This window comes from Apodemus sylvaticus, chromosome 23 (genome assembly GCF_947179515.1).
Source record: "Apodemus sylvaticus chromosome 23, mApoSyl1.1, whole genome shotgun sequence".
NCBI classification, from domain to species: domain Eukaryota; kingdom Metazoa; phylum Chordata; class Mammalia; order Rodentia; family Muridae; genus Apodemus; species Apodemus sylvaticus.
Window position 1 is genome coordinate 37,295,031 of NC_067494.1, and position 16,809 is coordinate 37,311,839.

Sequence of the window (16,809 nt, forward strand, 5' to 3'; positions counted from 1 at the left end):
TTCCGCACTGTGCTCTCAGGTGCCGCTGAAGCTTGGTCCATTGTGAGGGCCTGCGAGTTAGCTTTTTAGCTCTCTTGTAGGCCTGATGAACTGGAACTGAACACTGCCTCACACACCCAGTTTTCCTCAGTAATGTCAGTCTGTCTTGCTTCCTGCTTATGTTTGTGGGACCTTACCAGACTGTAGCAGTGTCTCTGGCTTGTATGACTTTTATCATACTGCCTCAGATTGTGTTGCCTTGTCTAAAGGTCAGATGGGTAGATACTGTCTGCTCTCTCCTTCCCCTGGCTTGCAGACTGAACTTATCTATCCTCATGTCCCCACAGCCTCATGAGCAAGTTTATGAAAAGAACGAGGGAGTTCTTTTCATTTCTAGTTTAATTGATTTAATCTAATTTCTAGTCTATCCTAATTTAAGCAGTTAGACAGATTGTAGTCCCTGTTTTTGTAGCTTTTGTAATGGTTCATTGTTAAGGCCCTCATCTACAGTCTGAGATAATGGATCTGTCTATACTGTATTTAATGTCAGATCTGAGGAGTATCTTTTTTTTTTTTAATTTAAAAATACTCGTGTGTGTGTGTGTGTGTGTGTGTGTGTGTGTGTGTGTGTGTGTGTAGATGTGTGGAGCATTGAGACCAGTTTTCTGGAATAAGTTCTCAGCTTTCCTCCTTCATGGGTCCAAGCTGTCACACTGCTTGCTGGCCTATGCAGCGCATCTTCACACAGAAGCCACTTCACTGGCCCTCTGGACTGTCTTCTCTTCTGTTTCAATCTCTTTCACTGTAACCCTAGGTTACAAAAGCTTGTATCTGGTAAGGGTTTTTAAGGACAGATATGATTTGTATTTCTCTGGCCTCTCTCTAGCTGTAACAAACAGCAGACCAATACCTTCATGCCATCCTTCCTTATTTTCTATTTTCGTGTGTGTGTGTGTGTGTGTGTGTGTGTGTGTGTGTGTGTTAATTAGAGGCCAATACAGAGATTACGATAGTGTCTGTTTGTAGTTGTTTTGTTTTATAATTCCTTTCTTACAGGACATGTTCTTTGTTGACAGAAAGATGAGACTCAGTTGCATGCCTTATGGACCAAATAAAGACACAGCTGCCACTACAGCCTGCCTGCTTATACAGTTCTATCGGAACATCTCCCCTTCCTAAATGATGCTCTACTCCAGTGGCTCCACCTTTAGTCTTTGTGTTATTTATCACAGTGAACACAGAGCTAGTACTACAATAAGGAGGCGTGTCCTTGACCACTTAGTGGGAAAAAGCAGTCCTAGTTGCTCATTTTACCGTCCGTTGCAGGGGCTGTGGAACATCTCCTCTTTGATTTACTTTGGTTATAGTAGTCCGTTTGGGCACCAGTTGTGTTGTGACTATTCCTAGGAAGACGTGAATATACTGATATCTCAGGTAGGACACTGTTGCACTCATTAGCTGGAGGAAGCAGTCCATTTATTAGGGTTAGTTTTGTTTGGTAGCATGAGCTCACAGGTAGCAGCACTACTGAAGGACCCATCCAGCATGATGAAACAGCTTCCTGTGTCTGGTGTGTCTTATGAACTTTTAACCTCTGTGTGTATCTTGCCTGTTGAATTTTCTGAATGTGATAATCCTCACCTTTCTTTACTGGAGTGAATTTGGAGGACATACATTCATAAGAGCTATGACTATATCTTATTCTTTTTCCCAGTGCTCTTAATTGATTTATGAGTAACAGTTATATGCTTTTAATTGGTAGGAAAATTTCATATAACCCATTTTTTATGGTGTGTTTAGCAATTAAAACTCCTTTTTTTCACAGTTCTTGAAGTTAGGCAGTGAAGGCTCCAGGTGCTGACCATGAGTTCTGGGAGAAACTGTTCTTGGCTGATGCATATTTGCCTTCTCACAGAGAAAGGGAGGATAGGGTGCATGAAAGAACTGTGTATGCGTGAGCAGAGGTCATGCGGTGCCTAGTTTGTACAAGATGGCAATCCTGTGAGAGTGGAGCTGACCATCCGTATGAGGGCAGTTAATCTCCTCCAGAGAGACCCACTATCTAAAGATAGTGGGGGGCAGGGACTTCAGGATAAGTTTGAAGAGAATGGACTGTGGAAATAGTAGCTTCTCAAGTTGACTATAGTAAATAATGAAATACAGTTTTCAAGGTAGCATAAACAAGAGATTTGAAGTCTATACCTGATTCCCCCAAAGAACAGTGTTTTTCCTTCACACTTAAGTTCTTTCAGCACTTGTCTTCATGTCAGCACGTCTAGTTTTGATACCACTGATGGTTGGGTCTGAGACGTGCCTGTTATTGCAGTAATAGGTGGGCATTGGTTCCCTGTGACTAAGCAGTGAGACTGTCAGTAGGGGATGTGTTTGTCCAGCGCTGTATTGATGTGTGTGCTGTGTCATCAGATACCGACTCCATTTTCTAGCAGCTGACAACATCCCTTATCTGTTGCTTCTTGTCCTTTCTTCTTTTTGTTGAGAAAGTTATTTACTGTCTTCTGAACAGGAGGAAGAGACAATTATGTCTGGTTAGCATGCAGTTCTGAAAGCGTCAAGATTGTATTGGCAGGAACTCGTGTGTGCATGTGTGTGTGTGTTTTGATGTCTTTGGAGATTTGAGAGATATAGATTTAGGAGATAGAGATATAGGGCTTCAAAGCCCTAAAGGTTATTTTGGAAAGAGATAAATTATTTTGGATTCATACTTTCTCGTAATTCATTTGGTTAGAGTTCTCAGCCTTGTAGGCACAGATAAACCTGCACTGATATATAGCTACATGTCTCTTGAGGTTCTGGGTCATCATAACATGACCTATGATAAATTCTGTTAGGTTCTTCCAAAGCCATAGGATTAATTGGGATCAAATCGGTAAGGACATGAAAATGTTTGTAAAAATTTTTTTTGAAATAGTATGAATGTTATGTTAAAATTTGGGTGATGGGTCTCGGTATATCAGAGGTAGGAGAATGCTCTAGTGAGATTGTATATACTGTTTATCAAAAAGAGGAAAAACTGCATTTAAGATATTACATTAAGTAACTAAGATACTCCAGTTCCAAGGTTGGTTTTTTTTTACTGACTTTTATCATAGAATTTGGTTATTTTGCTGTAAGAGTAGAGCTGAACAGATGTGGTGATCTATTAGGAGCACTGCACCTCACTAGTCAGCGTTCTGTCAGCATGATGAAACACTCGAGAGAGGAGAGTCCTCTTAGTTTCTGCTTTTGGAGGTTCTAGAATGTGGTGCTTGCAGTGGGTCTTGTCGTTGGTAGAGGGCCTTTACTGTGTACCTGTGATGGTGTGAGGCAGGCTGGCAGAGGGCCTTTACTGTGTACCTGTGATGGTGTGAGGCAGGCTGGCAGAGGGCCTTTACTGTGTACCTGTGATGGTGTGAGGCAGGCTGGCAGAGGGCCTTTACTGTGTACCTGTGATGGTGTGAGGCAGGCTGGCACAGGGCCTTTACTGTGTACCTGTGATGGTGTGAGGCAGGCTGGCACAGGGCCTTTACTGTGTACCCGTGATGGTGTGAGGCAGGCTGGCAGAGGGCCTTTACTGTGTACCCGTGATGGTGTGAGGCAGGCTGGCAGAGGGCCTTTACTGTGTACCTGTGATGGTGTGAGGCAGGCTGGCTAGAGGGCCTTTACTGTGTACCCGTGATGGTGTGAGGCAGGCTCAAGCTTGGCCTCTCCTCTGAAGTATGACATGAGAAGATTTCCCGCCCCCAGATTGGGTTTCTCAGTGTAGCCTTGGCTGTCCTGCAACTCACTTTGTAGACCAGGGTGGCCTCAAACTCACAGAACTACCTCTGTTTCCTGAGTTGCTGGTATTAAAGGTGTGGACTACTGCTGGCCACATAAGAGCAACTTTATTCTGTTGATATTGCCTGCAAATGTGTCCAGGCCTCCCCTTTTACACCCCACTGCCAGGCTGGGAGTCAGCCTTCTTAGTGTCTGTTGGGGCCTGCTTCTAGTCAGAACACGTGGGTGCCCCCAAAGGATCCTGAAGAGGAAGGCTGCCTGCGCTCTACTGAAATGGCAGATTGCTTTCTGTGGGCTTCTCAGTTGGGCTGGAGTTGCCAGTTAACTTCTTACGGTGCTCATTGCTGTCGGGCACCAGCACCTTTACCTTTGTTGCAGTTCTTTTTGAAAAATTAAATATTGGACATAATGTGGTGGCTGAGACGGTGAGAAGCTTGGCACTGGGGTTATAGAAACTGTCCTCATTGGTGTTTTAGGGAGAGATACACGTTAACTAGTGGCAGGCCGTGGGAGGAAGTACCTGAACACACCAGAGGGAGTAAGTCTCATTTTAAGTGGACTGTGGCAGGGGCCTGAGAAGAAGCCAAGAACAGAGCTGACCTGGCAAGTGTTCTCCAGGCAGGTCCTGGTGATTTAGACTGTTCTATGTTGTGATGGTGAAAGCTCATAGTATAGACATTTAAATACTGTCTTCACCATACTGTCATTGAACACAACACAATTTTTAGTCAGAATTTTTAGCTTTCATTTAACTACGGTTCTTTATTGTCTAATTTTTCTGCCATGTCTTTTAAACTGTTTTCTCTCGGAGCATTACATGGGGAGTCTTAAAACAGCTCAAGAGGCAGATTGTTATGGACCATTAGATACCTTGAGATTAAAAAGGGTTCTCTGGGGGGCTGGAGAGATGGCTCAGCGGTTAAGAGCACTGACTGCTCTTCCAAAGGTCCTGAGTTCAAATCCCAGCAACCATATGGTGGCTCACAACCATCCGTAATGAGATTTGACACCCTCTTCTGGAGTGTCTGAAGACAGCTATAGTGTACTTACATATAACAGTAAATAAATATTTTTTTAAAAAAAGGGTTCTCTGCCAACCTGCCCCTTTTATTAAAGCCCACTGTATTCCCGTCACTAACTTGGCACACTCAGAGAGACACCTACATCTGTCTCTCTTACAGGTGTCTACTTCCATGCCTGGCTTTAAAAAGCTTAATGGTGATAAAATTCACAAAGTCAGCCACCTCAGTGTGGTCATTTTGGGTATATTCACCACATTGTGCAACCGTAATTACAGTTAACCTCAGAATATTTTTTTTTACCTTCAAAAGAATTGCTAATCATGTTTCCCCCCATCCTCCCAGTACCTCAAGCATGCTAGGCAAGTGTTCTACCACTGAGCTACATCCCCAGTTTTCTTTTTAACTTAGCCTAGGATTTCCAAGGGCCAGGCATAGTAGTGACACATGCTTGTAATCTTAACCATTCAAAAGGCAGAGGCAAAGATGGCCAGCTTGAGGCCACAATGGGCAATTTAGTGAGATATCTCACCTCTCCCTAAACAGTTCCCAATATTCGTTTGTATTACATATCTAAGGCTCTAATTCCACTTTATGGCTGAAAGTTCAGTTAATACATAGCACATATTTTATCATCACTTTATGTCATTTAGCTTGTTGCTACTTTTTCTGTGAGTTTTTGACGGATTTTATATGAATAATTCTGCAGTGATCATTAGGTGCAAGGTTTCTTTCTTTTTCTTTTTTGAGGCAGAGTCTCACTATATATAGCCTTGGCTGGCCTGTTCTGGAATTTGCTGACCTCAAATTCACAGAGATCATCCTGCCTCTGTTTCCCAAGTACTGGGTGGGATTAAAGGTATCTGTCACCACATTCAGCATTAGAGGCAAAATTTGTAGTGCCAATGGTTATTTTTAGCTCATTTAGGTGTGGATTTAGGAGTAGAGTTCATTAGATCGCATGGTGACTACTTCATATCTGTTGAGAAGCTGCCATGCTGTTGCATTTTATATTTTTACATTTAATATGCATCCATATGTGCGTGTGTATGGGGGTGGGTAGGCATATGCATGCCATAGCGAGCCTGTGGAAGGAAAACGTGTTAGATGGAAGAGCTTCTTCATTTCCACCTTGTGGATTTGGAGGGATGAACTCAGATTGTTGTTAGGTTTGGTGGCAGTTCCCTCCTCTCGCTGAGCCACGTCGCCAGCTCTCAGGCTGAGTCATAAGTTGCTGCTCCACTTGGCATTCGCATCCGTAGTGGGGAGGGTTCTAAGTTTCCATTCTTGCTGGTTTTCTGACTACTACGACGACATGTGTGTGTCACTAGCTCATTGCCATCGCCCATTCCCTGTGTGGTCCAGCTTGACTTTTTACACTTGATCTTAGCCAAAAGGCCGAGAAGCGATCCAGCTTGACTTTTTAAAACAGATGTTCCTTATGTTTCATTGAGAATATAAAATGGAAATTCTAGTAGTGTCATGATTGCTTGGAGGCACTTGTGATATATTTAACATTTTCTTTTCTTTTTCCTTCAGTTGTATTCGCTGAATGACTATAAGCCACCCATTTCTAAAGCAAAAATGACCCAGATTACAAAGGCAGCTATCAAAGCTATTAAAGTGAGTAACAAATTTTACTTTTTACTTTTGTGTCTTCAAAAGAAAATAGCACTTATATGTGTGTGTGTGTGTGTGTGTGTGTGAGAGAGAGAGAGAGAGACAGAGAGAGACAGAGAGAGAGAATATTCATGTGCCAGGGTCCTGTAGAATCCAGACTGTATCAGGTATCTTCCTGTATTGTGTTCTAGCCCCCTCCCCCTTTTTAGGAGATAGTCTGTGACATAGTATTAAACCGGCAACTTGAAATGATGTAGAATTAGTTGGGCGATGAGCTTGGGGTATGCCTGTGGGGAATTGCCTTGATTGCCTCTCTGTGGAAGAAAGCCTGTCCACTCTGGATGGTGGAACTGTTCTTCTGCCCAGCATCCTGCCGGTATAAACAGACCTGGAGCGGAGGAGAGCAGCCATCCATCATGCGTTGCTGCTGCTGCCTCTAGTACTACTACTACTTTAAATCTATCTTGTCACTATGTAGGGTGTGCTTGTGCATGCCTGGCAATTAGAGGACAGCGATCTCTCCTTTACCACAGGATGTGAAGATTGAACTCATGCCCTTGAGTTTATTTGGGAAGTACTTTTAACCACTGAGCCATGTCCGTGTTTCTCTCTGCTTTGATTGTGGATGTGTGTGTGAACAAGTGTCTCAGCTTCTATAGCTTCTCCGATGTGACCAACTGACCTGGAACTGTATTGAGTTGGCTTTCATTAGGATATTGTCACAGCAGCAGGAAAATAAACTAGTTAGAACTCTGTAAGAAGTAGGAACTTCTACTTATTTAAATGGGATTTATTAGCGTGGTTTTCAGACTGTATTTTGAGCAGTCCACCAATGGCTGTGTCTCATGACAGAAAGGCCAAGAGTCTTGTTGTTGTCCTAGTCTGGTGCTGGAGTCCTGGAACCTACCTAGAGAGCTGCTAGTTTTCAGTCCTGCATTGGAATCCTGAAAACATAGGTTTAATACCAGTAAAGAATAAATGCCTCTGCAACAGGATAGATGAACTTGCAGGTAAGAATGAGGGCAGGTAGGAAAAAAGCCAAAGCTTCCTTCTTTCTTGGTCTCCTATACAGGCTGCCACCAGAAGATGTGGTCCAGAGGTGAGGTGGGTTTTGCCACCTCAAATGATCAGATGGAGAAAATCCCTCATAGGTATGCCCTGCAATTTGAAGTTTAGTTGAATCCAGATGTAGTCAAGTTGACAGCCAAGATTAATCTAAATTCCGGAACAACCCAACACATAGTCACATTCTCCCTTGCTTAAATGAAAACAGTTACCACCTAACATAAGTGTCCCACATACAACTGCAAATTCATCGTGTATTTCAGAATAGATGGCACTGTCTCTTGAGGAATGCTCAGTATTTCAGCTGTTATCTCAATTTGTATCACATTATATGAAAAAGAGATAGAATAAAGGTAACATAAATATCTACAGAATATCTGTGCATATGCACAGACAACTTATTAACAAAACAGGACAGATGCACTCATGTCTGTTACAGCTGTCCTTTCTGCATCTGGTCCCTCTCACCTTGCTGTTTTGTGGGTGCTTGAGGACTGAGCTCCAGCCTGCATGCTTGTTTACCCATTGAGCTATTTCCCCAGCCCCTCCCTAGTATTTTAAAAGAAGAGACTTTATATATTTTCTTCTGCTTTACAGTATTATTGCATGTTCATTGTGGAAAATAAAGAAATCTGCCACTTTAAAAAAAAACCCCACATTTACATAAAAACACGGTTTGAAAAGAATCTTCTAGCTATAAAGTTCTGTGGTTAAGAGCCTATGTACACTGGTTTTGCAGAGGACCTGGGTTCAGAACCTATCACCCACAAGGTGGCTCACAGCCATCTCCAGTTTTGAGGGTTCAGTACATTCTGACCTCCAAGGCCACTGGGCACACATCTGGTTCACACATGTACTTGTAGGGAAAACAGTCAGACACAGAAAATTAAGTAAGGTCCTTTAAAAAAGCCAAAAAAAAAAAAAAAAAACTTTTATAAATTTTGAAACAAGCATTTTCCTTACCATACAGATGTTAGTTTGGATATATAACTACATCGTAGAGTAAAGGTGTTCTGATACTGGCATTTATCACCACAGACTGCAAATCTTAAATATAACTAGGTAAAAGACTTGGAAATAAAATTGTATATTGGTTTTTTTCTCTTATTGTTTGTATATAGATCTGAAAACAAATCATGGAAAATAATTGGGCTTCATAGTGAACAAGGCACTTGAATTTTAGGAAGAGACCATGGGAAGTTATCCATTGCTCTGATTGTACTGAGTTTTGAGACTGTGTTAACTCAGCCATACTCTAACAACAGGGAAAGGTTGGACTCTCTGGAGATGAGCACATAACTTATTTTTAAAAAAAAAATCTTTTTAAGTTCAGTCATACAAATTTCTTGTCTCCTGGTCTAAGACTTCCTTCCAGAAAGGATCTTAAAAATGAATGATTACTTCTAATTAAGTGGGTACTAACATATGAACATTTAGTGATTAAAACATTAGCTCCAACTAGACCCAGAAGCTATTAAATTATCTTTTAAATTATAACAACATATTAACTAACACATTTCTAATTATTAGTAACTGCTACCAGAAGAAATTCACCTGATTCTTTTTTAAAGTTTTAAAAAAATTAAGTTTGTGTGTGTGTGCGTGCGCGCGCGCGCGCCTGCTTAAAGACCAGAGGAAAAACTTGCAAGTATTAGTTCTTTTCTTTTGTGTGGGTCTTAGGGACCAAACTCAGCTTGTCAGTGAGGCTTGTGTGACAAGCACCTTTACTTGATAAGCCATCTTGCCTGTCTCTGCTTGTGTGTGTATTGTGTGTGAGTGTGTATGTAAACCCCCATATTTTTATGTTAATAAAAGATCAAAGATAAGGTATAAAGATGGTGACAAGCACATTTAAGCCCAAGAATTATGAAAGCAGTTAGTTTGTCTGTTTTAAGTGCATCTGATAGGCCTGGTGTACATGGCTTATTCTCTTGTAGTTTACACTATCTCCAATGATCTGATTTTTTGCACCATTCTCCTAAGAATATGCAAACATGTATGTTAATATCAGCAGTATTAGTCTGAAAAGTTAGTAATTGGCATATTTCATGAAAAACTGTTCAGCAGAGCACTTGTTAATTTAACAGATTCAGTGAAGTATAGCTTTTAGCGTTGTTTTCAGATGTCAGAAGAGAATAAGAGACATGAAATCATTTCTAGAGTTTGAATTGGGATTTTTGTCAATTGAGAGTAACTCAGTTTCTACAGTGTAATGTATTGTTAGGTGTATTATTACTGCCTTTAGTAAATCTAGTTTCAGAAAAGTTGTAGGTTCTGATAAACACTGGTTTACCCCTTGGCTCCATCAGTCAGTAACTATTTGTTCTTTGTTTATACTCCCATATCACTTGTCAACCTTTTGGCTAAGATCAAGGGCATTCACATGCACGAACGCATGTAGGCATCCCCAAGACTTTCAGATGTCAGTAATTATAACAGTCTCTAATACTTATATTTAAATCTACTAAAAATGTTGGAAATTTTCTTAGAAAGTACCCAAACCACAGTATGTTGATCATAGGTATGAATTTTATTTGGATAGACTGCTTTTATGCTAATGTGCTTACAGTCACCCCATGTATGCATTTCAGTGTTATAGCTTTAGTTCTTAATTTCTCTTCAATCTAAGGATAAGGGTTATAATTTGAAATCAGAAGTCATGAGATTGGAAGTCTCAAAATTCATGTTCTTCAAAAGAGAAATGTTCCAATCATGGCATTACCATCGACATACTAGAATTTTGTTGTTTATAATTTCTGTGCTACTTACTTTCAGCTTTATGTTGAATGTTGTACATTAATCTAAGTCTTTCCATAGTTGATAGCAGCTCATTTAATTTTGTATGATTTATTAGCACATTGTACATTCTTCCCTCCACCTACAGTTGAAACAGGCTCTCACACTTAAATGTATTACTGGTTAGAATCACTTGCTTTTCCTAGTATTGTCCTTAATTTAGGTATTAAAATGGACACTGTAGAACGTGGTTACTGTTTCTTCTCTGGAAAGAGCCTAAAGTTTGTCAGTGTGCAGTACTTTGCTGTCAGTACAACTTGTCAAAGTGTGCTTTGGTAAAAATTCCTTTGCTTTTGATTTTTGACGAGGTTTCAGTGTGCAGTTGAGATTTGCCCCAGTTTGTGGACACTTAGTTTCCGCCTCCCTGATGCTGGGATTACAGGTATGCACTACCCTGACCAGCTAGAATAGTTTTATGTAACACACGTAGATGCATTCACTGTGCATAAGTGCTTTAGAGGATTACTTAAAAATTCAGTGTAATGGAAAAGTTTGACTAACATTTATTATTTTAATGGACCTTTGGAGTACTTCTTAAGCCTGTGGTTATCAGAAAATTTAGTCTAGCACACTGATTTTAGAATCATGTTTTCTTTTTCTTTTTCTACAGTTCTATAAACATGTGGTACAAAGTGTTGAGAAATTCATTCAGAAAGTAAGTACATATACTCTTTACTGCCTGGGCTAAATGTACTGTAATTTATGTTGATGCTTATGTTCTCATTGATTCATTAGTTATTCTTAAACATGTGATTTAACCTAAAATGAATATTTTTTATGTGTATGATTGTTTTACCTACTTGTATATATCTGTACCAAGTGTGTACTGGATCCCCTAGAAGTGGAGTCAGAGTTGGCCGTGATTGACCGTTTGTGCTGGAAACTGAACCTACGTCCTCTGCAAGAGCAGCAGGTGCTCTTACCCACTGAGCCGTCCTCCAACCCTTAATATTCTCCTTTAAATTAAATGGTTGAGTTTACATTGCTTTGATGGACTCATAAAAAGGAACTCAGGGAGCTGCAGGTGTAGTTTTGCCAGTGGAGTGGAGTTCCTTTTCAAGACAAAAAGTAACCCCAGTGGTTTTATTTCTGATTGAGAAATAAAATGAAGCTGGGCGCACGCCTTTAATCCCAGCACCTGGGAGGCAGAGGCAGGCGGATTTCTGAGTTTGAGGACAGCCTGGTCTACAGAATGGGTTCCAGGACAGCCAGGGCTATACAGAGAAACCCTGTCTTGAAAAAGAGAGAGAGGGGAGGTGGAGAGGGGGAGGGGAGGGGAGGGGAGGGGAGGGAGGGAGGGAGGGAGGGAGAGAGAGAGAGAGAGAGAGAGAGAGAGAGAGAGAGAGAGAGAGAGAGAAATAAAATGAAAGCACTGTTTTGATCCATGTGAAAATGGTAGCCTTTAGGCATTATTTTTGATAAATTTGTTCTCTCTTGGAAAGTTACATCATTATGATTGATTTTTCCCCCCTCCAAATGTTACAGAATAAACATTTAAAGCTTTATCCTAAGAGAGCAACTCTGTGTCTGTGTTACATATGGGTTAAATGATGTCTCCCAACTGTTTTTTAAAGATTTATTTATTATATTATATTATTATATTATTTATTATAGTACACTGTAGTTATCTTCAGATATCACAAAGGAGGGGCATCAGATCTCATTAAGCATGGTTGTGAGCCACCATGTGTGGTTGTTAGGATTTGAACTCAGGATCTTTGGAAGAGCAATCAGTGCTCTAAACTGCTGAACATCTCTCCAGCCCGATTTCCCAACTGTTGTTTCTCTCATTCATTTTGTCTTAGCCACCAGTGCATTTAAGCAGCGCTACATCTTATTTTACAGACCTTTTAGCTCCTTTTTCCAGGGGAAACAGGCAGATAAAACCTGAAGTCTTGTGTACTGTTACAGACCCACTACAGTGGGTCTGCTGCGGGATAACCAGGATTCTCTGGTCCAGGAAGGCACAGGTCTGGTTGAGATGACAGAACAAACCACACACACACAGAGGCGGTTTGAATCTGAATGCATTTTAGAGTTCTAAGGCAAGGATTTTTGGTATTACCATTTCAAAAGATGTAGCCAGTGAGGCAGGCACAATTATCATAGCCATTTGGTACAAGGAAATGCAAAATCAATCAGGTACAAAGTTTCTCAAGTAACAGATACAGAAGATCAATTTACAGATGCCATCAAACTTCCTGATTAGAATACAGAGTCACTCATAGTTTACAGTAAACCTTCAAAGAGTTTGAAGTTTCTTACACCACCTGGGTCTTAACAAGTTCTTGTGAGAAATCCCTAGCTAACATTTAGTCTTCTACCTTGTAAAACAAAACTTCGTGACTTAATCAATGCTTTCAGTACCAGAGTGCCAGAGCCATCCTCATATACATATGCACAGCCATAAAAACCTGCATGTGGTTGGAAGGTTGTAATTATGTAAACAACTATGAGGCAAAGCATTACAATTCTTAAATGAATCGATTTCAAAGACCGGATTATCAGCCATGCCACAGAAAAGGAGAAAGTCAGGGCAAACTGCTACTTGAGAACTACAGGCCCATCTTAAATAGCTAGGAAGGAAGAGACTATAGTAAATTGCCAGGTGAGATTTCTGCTTCTAAATTTATAGAGAGTTCCCTTATTCCCAGGAGACATTTCTTTTTTCGCCTGTCTGTAAAATACCATTTTTATAGACTTTACTGGGCCACCACAGCAGTGTACAGCCTTAGTTATTATTGCTCTGATGAAACACCATGACCAAAGCAACTCTGGGAGGAGGGGCTTAGTGGGCTTCTGCTCCCTCCCACAGCACTGCTCATTATCTAAGGAAGTCAGCACCAGAACCCGGAGGCCAGAGAGGCCATGGACAGGTGCGGCTTAACTGACTTGCTCCACATGGTTTGCTCCTGCATTCTTACAGACCCATTATAGACTGTTAGGCCAGGATGGCCCCACCCACAATGGACTGGGCTCTCCCCCATCAATCATTAGTTAAGAAGAGGCCCTACAGGCTTGCCTACAGCTTAGACTTATTGAGGCATTTTCTTAATTGAAGCTCTTTCCTCTCATAACTTTCTGTAGCTTGTGTCAAGTTGATACAAAACTTTGTAGCACATGAACTTTTTTTATTAGTCTCAGTGTCTCCTAATAGTTCTTTGAACTCTTGTTTCGGGCAGGTCTGCTTAAGACTTATGCCTAAGAGACTTCACTTTTTACTGACTTAATTTGGCATTAACATTTAACAAAGTTACAGTATGTTATGGAAGGTGAAGGGACCAAAATAAGATGTGTTTTAAAATTGGGCTGTCTTGAAGAATTGTTATGACCTGTTTTTGTTTCCGTCCCTTTTAACAAAGATTGATTAATTTAGCAGGATGTGGTGGTAAAAATCTTTAATTTAGTAGAGGCAGTTGGATCACTGAATCCAAGGCCAGCATCATAGTGTTTCAGGACAGCCAGGGATATTTAGACATGATGTCTCACAAACCAAAAAATAAAATGAAAGATAAAAAAAATAAAAATTGCTCCCTTTTTTTCCTCTGAGCCCTTTCACCCTCTCCTTCCCTTTCCCCCTTTCACGTGGTCTGGCTGGCTGCCTCCTCCTCTGCCTCTACTCCCTTTTCTACTCCGCTTCCCAACCCCCAAATAAACTCTATTCTATACTACCTAAATAAATAAATAAATAAATAAATAAATAAATAAATGTATACTTTTTTATTTAATTTTTTATGTGTATTAGTGTTTTGCTTGCATGTATGTAAGTGTGTACACCATGGTGTGGCTGATATTCATGGTAGGCAGAAGACATCACATTTCCTGGAGCTGCAGCTATAGCCCCTGTGTGAGCTGTCATATGGGTGCTGGGAGTCAGACTCAAGTCCTCTGGAAGAGCCTTATATGTTCTTAATTAAGCACTGAGCCATCTTTCCACCCCTTTTCACTTTTTTTAAGATCTTGTTTTCTTCATAAAATACTGGTTAATCTTTTTGGGATTGACTGGTTTAGATAAAGATAAGATTTAAAGAAAATCAAATTGTAAGGTGCAGTGTTAGCGACTAAACAGTCCCACCCATGTAAGTCTTTTTACAGGGTCAGCTCTCCTAGCTGGTACTCTCAAATATGACTGTGTGGTGGGAATTGTATAGGGAAATTGCTGGAATGCAATGTCACTGTGAACTTGGGGAGGAGCGTGAGATGTGCATTTCCTCCAGTTTCTGGTAACTTAGTTCTTCACTGAGAAGTCAGTTTGCATAGTCGTCAGGTTTCATGAAAAACAAAAGCCTTAGAGATAAATGGTTTTTGATGGAGGGGATTGGGGTGGAAGTTTGATCAAGAAAGATAGATAGTTCAGGATGTGGGGAAGACCTCGGTAAGACTGTCCTGCAGTTCTGGTGAAGAAGCCAGCCTGGGGGGAAAGCAAAGTGCTTTATCTGTATCCCTATCTACAGACTGAGCTATGGAGTTGTGTGATGGTTAGATAAACTTTTAATCTTAAAATAATTATCTCAGAGTATTTAATCTTGTAGTAATAACTCATGCGTCATTAGGTCAGTGAACAACATGCCCTAATAACACAGATTGCCTGTAACTTTCAGTTATTTTGGGTGGCAACATATCATAGGATAAACATACCTAATCTAAAAATCCAAAATCCATATTGCTCCAAAATTCTAAAATTTAAAAATCAATACATTACTTGCATAACTTTATAGAGAATGCTGGGCAGGTAGAGTTGGCCTTCTGAGACAGTCCTGAGCTCCGTGTCACTCACTGAGTATTAGCCCAGGGTTTTATGTGTGCAGTAGTTTCTTCCCTTTTGTTCTTTCTCTACATCGAATTCTGTAGCTTGTTCCACAGGTTAAGCATTCACAAGCATCAGATTTCCTTTTGGACTTCCAAATAAAGTGGCTGAGAACATTCATGTTCCACTTGAGGGATAAATGCAGGTTTTCATTTTGGGGGGTAGAGGGATATTTCTGTTATGGAAATTGCCAAAGTATTCCCCAGATTGGCTGTGCCATTTCATGTTGCATTACATATAATAAGCAAATAATACAAGTTCAATTCAAGAGTGTAATCACTTAATGTTATCTATGGTCCTATATGTGTTAAGTCATTAAAATTTTATAGATAGAATGTTGGATGATGGTGACAAATGAAAAGTTAACATTAAAGCCGACTTCTTATAGGAAGCTTAAAATACTAGGGCCTCCAGCTTTGGTGTAATGAGTGCAGCCGGAAAACAATCTATGTTCCGATAACCCTCTGCTCTTTTTAAGTCTCACACTTACATGTTTATTTTATTTGTGGTGTGTGTGTGTGTGTGTACACACATATATATACATACATACATATATTCACACACACACACACACACACACACACACACACACGCAGAAGGGTATGTGTATGTGTCACAGCATAGGTGGAGAGAAGGACAACTTGCTGGAGTCAGTTCTACTGCGTGGGGCCTGGAGATGGAACTCAGTCATCACCCTCGGTGGCAGGCGCATTTACTGGCTGAGCCATCTACCATCCTGTCTACTTTTTATAAGACCGAAGCAAAGAACTACAGACACTAAGGAACTATAAGTTTTAGTAGTACTATTTGATTCAGCTCTTATATTAACCCTGTTTGTATTATTTAAAAAAAAAAATCAACTTACATTGGTTATTATGAATTTCAAAATTAATTTTGAATTGGGAACCCCATGATTTTCTGACTTCTCTATTATCTATACCTAACCATTGTGTTATTTACTGGTTTGAAATGTACTAGAGAAGTCTATTTAGCTCCATTACTGTAATTTTTATGATTAGTCAAACTCCTTTTTGTTCACATGAACCTTACCATTTTATATGACTGCCCCAGATTCATCTGTGTCTGATGCAGCCTTGTGTGTTTTAATGTGTCTGGATGCTCTGTCTGTCTTAGTGAGAGGCATTCAGGGCTGTTGTGACTACTATAAACTACCATTAGGCCTGAGGTATTCTTTCTAGGTTCAGATAATAGTCTAACTGTTACTGCCTAAGTTGAACACTTTTGGCTTTTATTAAAGTTTATATTTCCTACTGTTATGTCGGTAATAGAAGAGACTCACTTGTCATTTTCCTGAAGCGGACATGGGAAACATAAAAATTATGACAAATACTCTTAGCATGTTTTCCTCCAGAAACGTTGATCCTATGCACTATCTCTTTTTGCTTTCTTTTTTACTTTTGTTTTTTTTTCCGAGACAGGGTTTCTCGGTGTAGTCCTGACTGTCCTGGAACTCACGCTGTAGACCAGGCTGGCCTTGAACTCAGAAATTCGCCTGCCTCTGCCTCCCAAGTGCTGGGATTACAGGCGTGCACCACCACGCCTGGCTGCGCAGTACCTGTTTTTATCTTTTACTTGTGTGTGTGTATGTGTGTGTGCGTGCACGTGTGTGTGTGTGTGTGTGTGTGTGTGTGTGTGTGTGTGTGTGTATCTGTGTTTCTGTATGCCACATTTGTGTCCTTCTGTTTAGAGCCCAGAGGCATTGGATCTCTAGAGCTGTACTTAGAT

At 40.5% G+C, this 16,809-nt stretch overlaps 1 protein-coding gene across 3 annotated transcripts in view; it reads left to right on the forward strand.

Moving 5' to 3' along the window:
- The window catches only part of Scaf8 (SR-related CTD associated factor 8), a 210,505-nt gene that overhangs the window by 21,738 nt on the left and 171,958 nt on the right, over positions 1-16,809 (forward strand). For all 3 annotated transcript variants that reach the window (XR_007975252.1, XR_007975251.1, XM_052169693.1), the window contains exons 2-3: positions 6,315-6,398; positions 10,867-10,911. Coding sequence is in view for 1 of the 3 variants with exons in the window: in XM_052169693.1 (XP_052025653.1) it covers positions 6,315-6,398; positions 10,867-10,911 (129 nt within the window). In the remaining 2 variants the exon portion in view is untranslated. The remainder of the gene's footprint in view (positions 1-6,314; positions 6,399-10,866; positions 10,912-16,809) is intronic.